At 53.5% G+C, this 9,093-nt stretch overlaps 1 protein-coding gene across 3 annotated transcripts; it reads left to right on the top strand.

Annotated features, from left to right (window-relative positions):
* The first annotated feature begins 1,194 nt into the window (after positions 1-1,194).
* On the top strand, positions 1,195-6,676 carry TMEM173 (transmembrane protein 173). Of its 3 annotated transcripts, XM_012727709.1 has the most exons (9): positions 1,195-1,365; positions 1,678-1,763; positions 2,085-2,146; positions 2,242-2,468; positions 2,565-2,748; positions 2,934-3,042; positions 4,378-4,616; positions 5,330-5,516; positions 6,228-6,676. In XM_012727709.1, exons 3-9 carry the CDS (start codon positions 2,102-2,104, stop codon positions 6,410-6,412), a joined length of 1,176 nt encoding a protein of 391 aa, XP_012583163.1. In that variant the 5' UTR covers positions 1,195-1,365; positions 1,678-1,763; positions 2,085-2,101; the 3' UTR covers positions 6,413-6,676. The 3 variants fall into 3 exon arrangements, with proteins under 3 accessions (XP_012583163.1, XP_012583164.1, XP_012583162.1); XM_012727710.1 differs by lacking the exon at positions 1,195-1,365 and having other exon boundaries at positions 1,635-1,763; XM_012727708.1 differs by lacking the exons at positions 1,195-1,365; positions 1,678-1,763 and having other exon boundaries at positions 1,984-2,146.
* Positions 6,677-9,093: the final 2,417 nt, after the last annotated feature.

Here is a 9,093-nt window from a genome sequence, read left to right as displayed (position 1 = left end):
GGCTGGACTGAGCACTGAGGACAGGTTCATGTACGCAGCTGTCAGGCAGTCCCCGGCCCACAGGTTCCGGCCCACTCTCCAGACCCCTTATTATCCCACTGACCATGGTTGAACTGTGTCTGCCCCACCCCGACCCCTCCAAACTACGGTGAAGTCCTCATCTCCCAGTACCCGCGCATCTGGAGTTACTCAAGAAATAGCACCTTTGTAGTTGTAATCAAGAGAAATCATTAACGTGGGTCCTAACCCGGCAGGCCTGGTGCCCATAAAGAAGGAGAGAGGGACGTGTGCAGATTAGAGACACGGGGCGGACTGGGACTGAGGCAGAGACGGAAGCTGCAGCTGCAAACCCAAGAGTGCTCGGGGCTACCGGGAAGTGAGAGCAGAAGGAAAGAAGCATGGCCCTACTAATACCTTGATTTCAGACTTCCAGCCTCCAGAACTGAGAAGGAACATGCTTCGGAGGTTTTCAGCCACCAGAGGTGTAGTGCTTTGTCACAGCAGCCACAGGAAAGTAATAAAGACCCGACCATGCGCTTGTGCTCACGGGTTCCAACCACACAGGCATTCCTCTGTTCTGCCGTAGGCCAAGCCTTGTCCACCCCAGGGCCTGGCTCTTTCAGAAGGTTCTACACTCATGTTTCCTGTCCCCTCTCCATCTCCCAATAACACACACATGTCTTTGTTCTGCTTGGGTGTGTGAGCAACAGAGCCTTTGCCATACTCAGGAGGTGCCTTTGTGAGAATATAAGTGTTTCCCACCATTCTTAGGAAGTTTTTGAAATGAGGATTTTCTCACTATCTTGAGAGGTCAATAGTTCGAGGAAAGTTGTGTCTTCTTGTGTATGGCTGTGATGCGGGAAGGATCCAGGTAAGGACCCTCTGAGCTGGACAGGAAGGAACTACAGTCGCTCTGTGGTCTGCCCAAACCTGCTCCCCAGGCCTGCCTCCTCCTGAAAGCCCATTAGCTACACTTTTTGCTAGGGGACAGCTACAGACCCCGCCAAGCCAGGGCAAACTTTCCTCCCCCTCTTCCTCTTTCTCCTCTTCCTTGTTCCCCCTCTCCCTCCTCCTCCCTTTGACTAGGGACTGGGCCATCTCCGAGCAACTACTGGGCGTGGCTATTTTTTACTGAGAGCCAAACTTTCATTCCTCTGCAAGGTTTCTGTTCTCTTCAAGCCCTTTACTAGAAAGGCTGCTGTTATAGGAAATACCCTCATTTCCCTCCCTCCTGACAGCACCATCTTCAGAGAAAGAAGAGCTGAACAGGAAATTAGACTGACAAAGCCAGGCAGGCAGGACAGCATGGTGTAGCTGGTATGTTGTCTCTGGCTGAGTGTGGTGTCTCCTGTGAGTCTAGATGAGGTAGGTTTGATGGCGGGGGCTGGAGGGGAAGCTGGTCATCGGGGTTGTGGCGGAAGGGTAGGTGAGGGGGTTTCTGAAAGCCCTCAGTTTTGGAATAGCAAAGGACCATGGAATGGGGGGGCCTTCTCAAGCTCCACCTCCTCCAAGCTGTGGTATGGCCTATCAGGGCCTGGGAGGAAGAGCCCTTCCTGAGAAGCGAGGGGGGCATGGGAAACACCCTCCTCCCTAGCATGTTCTCAGCTGTGGCCTGGTGAGGCAACAGGGCCAGAGTATTGTGAAGAAAACCTCATTTGTTTCTTTCTTCCTTTTCAGTTTGCACCAAGAAGGCTGTGCCTGGTCCCTGGGAGCTGCGGCATCTGGCCTTTACCAGAAACAACCTGCTATCTGAAAGGTAGAAGGTAGGATCAAGACAGTGCGTCCAGGACCCAAGGCAGAGACCATTCAGTACCTTCTGGCTGCCTCGCCCCACCCCCTCATCTCTGTCTTTATGGCTTTGCTGACTAAGGTCCTTCCTGGGTATATTCTGGGAGCCGGAAGGCCAGCTCCCTAGAAGTCCCTAGGTGGGTGACCCGCCATAGGACACTTTCAGGACTGGGCCAGGATAGTGGCTGACTTCTTTCTTCACCAGACCTGCTGTCTCACTGGGGTTGGATGGCAGATGACTGTGGGCACCTGTATTTCTTCACCTGTTCTAATTTCAACAAATCCTTCCTGGACAGGAGTTCTGGGGTGCTGTATGACCACCTTGTTCCCTAGAGGTGTCTCTAAGAGCAGTCCCCAGGTATGGCTGACTGGGGGAAAAGGTGCCCAACAGAGCCCCAGTATGAGAACAGGAAGAGAGTGAGGGAAACACCATACATTTCTTGGTACCCACAGATGCCCCACTCTGACCTGCACCCCTCCATCCCACGGCCCAGGGGTTGCGGGGCCCAGAAGGCAGCCTTGATCCTGCTGGTTACCTGCCTGGTAGCCCTTTGGGGCCTGGGGGAGCTGCAAGTACACACTCTCTGGTGGCTGTTGCACTATCTGGTCTCCCTGCGGTTGGGGCTGCTGCTCAAGGGGCTGTGCAGTATGGCTGAGGAGCTGAGCCACATCCACTCCAGGTAACGCCCTGCTGTGCCCAGGCCTCCTCCCGTGCCCTCAGCCCTGCCCCTCCTGCAGTCTCTCCGACTGGAGTCGGGCTGGGCTGTCACCCACAGGTACCAGGGCAGCTACTGGAGGGCCGTTCGGGCCTGCCTGGGCTGCCCCTTCCGCCATGGGACTCTGCTGCTGTTGTCTTGCTGTTTCTACTTCCTCAACCCAAAGGAGATTGGCATGTCCTTTACTTGGATGCTTGCCTTCCTGGGCCTCTCACGGTCACTGGACATCCTTCTGAGCCTCCAGGTATGACACAGAGGGAGGTGGAAGGTATGACTTCTTGAGAGTGGGACTAGTTTCGAGGTTGGTCCTTGGAGTGACACCGATCATGGCTGGGAGAGTGGGTTCAGCAGTGGCCAAAAGAGGGAGCGAGTTAGATTGGGGAACCCAGTTTCAGGTCCTTCATGGAAGCCCCCACACTCCATCCACAGGAATTGTCCCCAGCAGAGGTCTCTGCAGTCTGTGAAAAAGGGAACTTCAACGTAGCCCATGGGCTGGCCTGGTCATTTTATATCGGGTACCTGAGGCTGATCCTGCCAGGTGAGCCAGCCATGCTGCACATCTCCAGATGCATAAGGCAGACAGTAAGACATGCAGCCTCTGTATTTCCAGAGCTTGCTATACTTTTTTTTTTTTTTTAAAGATTTATTTGTCCATACAGAACTGGGATACAGGCCAGAGGTGCAGGGGCAGTGAGAAGCTTCACCGGAGACAGAGTGGGGAGCAGAACAGGCAGATCGTCGAAGTACACTGCTGAGGGGAGCAGCGGGCAGGTCTGCCATGCCATGTGGGTCACCTTCAGGGCAGGCAGGGATCAAACTCATGCTGAAGTGGCTTTAGCTTCTTAGTGCTATGCTTTAACCCACTGTGCCACCAGGGAGGGCCCACTTGCTATATTTTTAAAAATATTTTTAGGTTCAATAAATGGTTGAATCCTGAAGCGATCCAGTAGGCATAAAGGATGTTACTACTATGCCCAGTTTATAGGGGGAAAAATATGGGACTTAGAGCCATTAAATGACTTGGCCAAAGTAGCCCATGAATCCTTTTTTTTTTTTTTTTAAGATTTATTTATTCATGCATACAGAACTGGGGTACAGGCCAGAGGTGCAGGGGCAGTGAGAGGCTTCACCAGAGCAGAACAGGCCGATCGATGAGGTACACTGCTGAGGGGAGCAGCGGGCAGGTCAGGAGAGGTCTGCCGTACCATGTGGGTCACCTCCTGGGCCGGGGATCAAACTCACACTGAAGTGGCCGCGGTTCAGTTTCAGTGCTGCGCTTTAACCTGCTGCGCCACCACCGAGGAGGGCCAGCTCATGAATCCTTTCAACAGATATTCGCCACCTATTGTGTGGGCTTCATGTGCAGCTTCTCCTTTAATTCACACCACCAGCTCTGCTTTACAGATAAATCAGTTGCGGTTCTGAGGGATTGTGGTGACAGGCCCAAAATCACAGCCTAGCGAGGGGAGCCTAGCAGGTCTGTCCAGAGTCCAGGCCCTTGGCTGCTCCTCTGAGGGCACACGTGTCCTGTCTGGCCTGCCAGCCACAGCCGAGGCCTTTCACATCTCGGTGATGTCTTCCTCAAACACTGGGGCTTCTTCCAGAAAACACAACTGCATCTAGCGGTCTGCACAGTACACCTTGGGGGGTCGGGGCTGTCACCGCCACCGGGCTCGGCCTGCCTCTCTGAGCCCTGAAAGCTGTGCCAGGCAGGAGTGGCTGAGGGCAAATGAGGAGTGGCTGAGGTATGGGGCGGGCTCCCAGCTGGCCCCTGGGTGTGAGTGGGTTGGACGCCAGTTCTTTTTCACCCCGCATGTTGAGGGGACGCATGATCTAGGTCGGGGAGATGACTACTTGGAGATTTCCACCCCAGAGCTCAAGACCCGGATTCAAATGTACAACAGACTCCACAACAACAGACTGCGGAGTGCAGGGAGCCATCGACTGTACATCCTCTTCCCATTGGACTGTGGGGTGCCTGATGACCTGAGTGTAGCTGACCCCAACATTTGCTTCCTACATAAGCTGCCCCAGCAAAGTGCTGACCGTGCTGGTGTCAAGGACCGGGTTTACTCCAACAGCGTCTATGAGATTCTGGAGAATGGGCAGCCGGTAAGTGTTCAGGGAGGGGTGGCCCCTGGGGGAGAGGTCAGGAGCAGCACCCCAGCACTCGAGCCCTAACCAAGCACAGATAAAACTTCACCCCTCTTCTCTGAGTCTCAGTTTCCTCAGTTGGTTCTAAGGAACGGCAAGATTTGGCTCTGAATGTTAAGTAACATTTACTGAGCATTTTCTAGATGCTTCAACGGACCACCTCATTGATTTCTCACTGCCACCCTGTGTGCTAGGGACTGTTCAGAACTTCCTCTATAGATGAGAAAATTAAGACCCGAACAATGAGAGAATGGACCATTCCAAGCTGAGGATACCAAGTTCTTGACTGTAAAGCTGCCTTAGAGAAAGACTAACCCAGTGTCTAAAGGATTGCACATGGGTGTTGGAAGGGGGGATCCAGACCAGGGTTGAACCCTAAAACCCAGCCCCAAGACTTGACTTCCAGCTGGAAACAAAGCGCCCAGTTCTGTGGCTCTTGCCCTGGTCTCTTAGGAGAGGATCACGGCGGACAGGAGGAGGATCTGTTTAGTGCAGCCCTGGCCCTGATTTTAGAAGTGGGGTGTCAGAGGCAACCAGACAGTACAAGCCCCATGAGCCCCTGTCAAGACACCCTCTCCCCAGACTGAAGGAGAAGGGGGCCCAGTCTGGCACTGAGCCCTTAGCTGTCTTCTGGGCCTATGATGAAATCTGATCTTCCTGTCACCCCCCAGGCAGGTGCCTGTGTCCTAGAGTACGCCACCCCCTTGCAGACCCTGTTTGCCATGTCTCAGGACAGCCGAGCTGGCTTTAGCAGGGAGGATCGCCTGGAGCAGGCCAAGCTCTTTATCCGGACACTTGAGGACATCCTGGCAGATGCCCCTGAGTACCAGAATAACTGCCGCCTCATTGTCTACCAGGGTAAGGGCTGACAGGCTGGAGGGCAGGAGCCTAGGGACCTTCCAGGGTGTCAGAAGGAGATACGGCAGCACAATGACCTGGGCCTTCCTGCCCCTTCATTGCCTTCTGAGGTCTGGGGCAATGGGGCCTGGGTCGAACATGGAGAGGGTCCCTCATTTCATCTAGAGATGTCCGCGAAAGCAGGAGAGTCCCCTGCCAGGGGCCACGAGACCAGGGCTGCAGCCGTAGCTCTGCCACTCCCTTGACATGTTTCCCTGGGAAGATGCCTTCTGTGGGCATCACCAAGTGAGTTGGGATCCCATTATTTCTAGAACCACACTAGTTCTAGGATTCCATAAACTCTAACCTCAGTGGCTAAGGAGTGGGTGTAGGGAAGTTTTTTTTTTGGGGGGGGGAGGGCTGTAGGATTTGCTTAATAAGATCCAGGCATGCTTTTTTTTTTTTTTTTTTGCTTAGAAGAACTGAGGTATAGGCCAGAAGTGAGGGCTACAAGGCGCAATTCATCAGAGATAGAGTGAAGAGCAGAATAGGTGGATTTACTGAAATACACTGCTGAGGGGAACAGCAGTAGGTGAGACAGGAGCGGTCTGCTGCGCCATATGGTCACCTCCCTGGCCGGGGATGGAACTCAGGAGTGTGCTTACATGAGAATATGTGAGGTCCTAACTCTACTCCTCTCCTCTCTCCCTTCCCCTGTTCCATAACCTGCAGAGGGGAGGAACTTCTCCCTGTCCCAGGAGATACTCCGGCACCTGCGGCAGGAGGCGAGGGAGGAGGTTTCTGTAGGCAGCATGGAGCCCCCAGAGATGCCTGAAGCCTCCAGGCTGTCCCAAGAGCCCCAGCTCCTCATCAGTGACATGGACATGCCTCTCCCACTCCGCACGGATCTCTTCTGAGGCTCACTTTGCCCGAGCACCAGCGATCCCTAAGACTCCTTCAGTGTCTGGATGCCCATTTCATCCCACAGGGGACCACTCGGAGAAGGTTCTTGGTGTTGACGTGACAAAATGAATCCTCTGATCTGGGGGAGGTTGTTTTACCCCTGGGATCCTCAGTATCCTCACCCATGAAATGGGATTACAATCATTGCCCTCCCTACCTGTTAGAGCTGCTGTCAGGACTATGACTATGTATGTCCGGATTTTGTGAATTCAAAAAAAAAAAAAATCAGGTAAGCTTCAAGGACATTTCAGGTGACTTCTGCTCACCCTCCAAACTGTTTACCACCCTTCTCTGCCTCCTCTGCCCTCACTCTGGTTGCGTTTGGTCAGTGGGGAGCTCTGGCAGGATAATTAAGGAAAAGGAGGGTAAGGTTGGGGCATTTACTCCCTGGCCCGTGGCTGTGATGTTAAGGTCCCTGTGGGCTCTCTGCAACTGCCATGTCTGTCAGTGATCCTAGGTCCCACAAACAGCTTCCTCCCTCGCCCCTTCAGGTCTGCAGTGGTTCCCCACCTGCTCTTGGGGTGCTCACTCACTGTGGTCTCCTTATTCCCTGCCACTTATAAGTAGTTCCTTTTAAAAAACACTCCTCAAGTATAATGGGCCAGGCAAGAAAATAATAAGAATAATGAACAGCCATATACCTGAGACATTTTGTGGGGGTGGAGTGGGGAATAGGATCAAAAACAGGGGTTGGGGGTGGGGAGGGAAGTGCACAGGACTATGGTGATGGCACACGGGTGACTTGGTGATGGGAAACCCGCAGGGATTACAATTGAGATGAAAAAAAATGTACAAAAATGATGTAAAAATAAACTGTTATATATATAAAAAAAACACTCCTCAGATGAACCATGAGAGTGTGCCCTCTTGCACCCCAGCCAGACTAGCTGACATTGTCCAAATCTGTGTGCAATGACTCACTTCCTCACACTCCCCCTCATCCTAGCACAGGGCAGTGGGTGGGGAGTATCATTCTGATGTGGACAGGGCCCCCCAGGCATGTTGGGGGCACAGAAGGGGGCAGCTCCTCATTCCACCTGTCCTTTCTGCGCCCTCATCTCCGGAGGAGGCCTGAGGACAGGGAACGGGTGGGCCTGAGTCCACATATGGAGGTCACGGCGGGGGGTGGGGGGAAACAACTGCATCCCTGGCCAGCATAGGGTGAAAGGGGCAGGTGCCACTGGCTTAATGTCCCTGAATGAGAGGCCCGCATAGGACAAGGGGTGGAGAGGATCGTGTGAGTAGATGGAAGAAGTGTGGGGAGTGGAGGACCCTGGATAACTCTGCCAGCCACATGCCATGCCTGATGCCATTGCTGAGCCCCTGCGACAACATGCGGCAGAACTGCACCCCTCTGAGACGGCAGGTGGCCCACTTCCTCCAGTTCCACCTGTGCCGCTCAGGACATGTCCCCTTGGGCTTGAGCCCTCCCTGCTCTCTTTCCTGTGATCACAAATGCTCTGTGTACATTTCTAACTTCAGCATTACTGTGGAGAAAGCTCTCTGCACAGACACAAGCCCCAAGGATGTCAGAGCCCAAGGCATGAAAGGGGAAACAGCCTCTTTTCTCCTTGGCTGTCCCAGACATTTTGCCCCCAAGGTCTGAACACCTTCCAACCCAAACCAGACACTCTTTCACTTAGAAGCCTACCCAGAATCAAGGGCCTCCCACCAGGCCTTCCTCTGTCCATCTAGCCCCAATGTGATGCTCAGGTTTTAGAATCTGATGGTCCCCGGTTCAAATACCAACTTCACCAATTAATACCTGTGTCTACCTGCTATCCCCTGCTCACAGTGACTTCTCCTTCAAGGCTGTTTGAGGAATGAACAGTGCAATAGGTAACGGCCCACATGCAGGAGTGGCTGGCAATAGTATAATTGCTCCTTGCCAGGCCCAAAGGATACACGCTAGTTGTCTGCACACTTTACAGTCTCCTCAGTTCCTCGTTGACTTCTGCTATTTCCCAGACAACCTGACTGTGTGGGGATGTCATCGAGATAGTCCCCAGAGTAGACTTGTTAACCTCACGTGCTCCCGAGGGTAAAACACCAGGGTCCTCCATAGACATCCGTCTGCATGCTTTTGACTGCATGTGAGTGAGCTTCAGTGGTATTGAGGTAAGCAGCGTCCATCCAGAGAACCGCCAGGAGGCTCGGTTCTGGCTCCCTGGCCTCCTGCATCTCCCCACCCTTCTTGTCTTTCCCCTAGAAGTCCCCTCCTCACGCTTTCCTTCTCCTAGATAATATCCATGGAGCTCCTTTTCCTTTTGTGTTTTCCTACCAGTTGGAAGGTTCTGGACCTAGGGTAAGCTGGTTTCAGAAAATGGGAGGCAATGAGACCTCCCAAAGCCCTCCCATCCCAATCTGGGAAGGCAAGAGAACATCAGTGGAAGACAGTCTGGGGAGCTGATTGAGCTAACTGAGACTTGCAAGGGCATTGGAAGTACTTTGACACCAGGGCCTCCCAGAAGGGTTAAGTCTCAGTGCTATCACCACTATCATGCCCCACCAGGGAGCTGACCCACATGGCCCAGCAGACCTCTCCCATCTCACCCGCTGCTCCCCCCAGCAGTGTATTTCAGTATATCCTCCTGTTCTGCTCTCCACTCTGTTGAATCCTCTCAACACCCCCAAC

The sequence above is a fragment of the Condylura cristata genome, unplaced genomic scaffold, assembly GCF_000260355.1.
Source record: "Condylura cristata isolate star-nosed mole 26May11 unplaced genomic scaffold, ConCri1.0 scaffold00021, whole genome shotgun sequence".
NCBI classification, from domain to species: Eukaryota; Metazoa; Chordata; class Mammalia; order Eulipotyphla; family Talpidae; genus Condylura; species Condylura cristata.
Note: the sequence above shows the minus strand (reverse complement) of the source record. Positions and strands in the feature narration are given on the sequence as shown.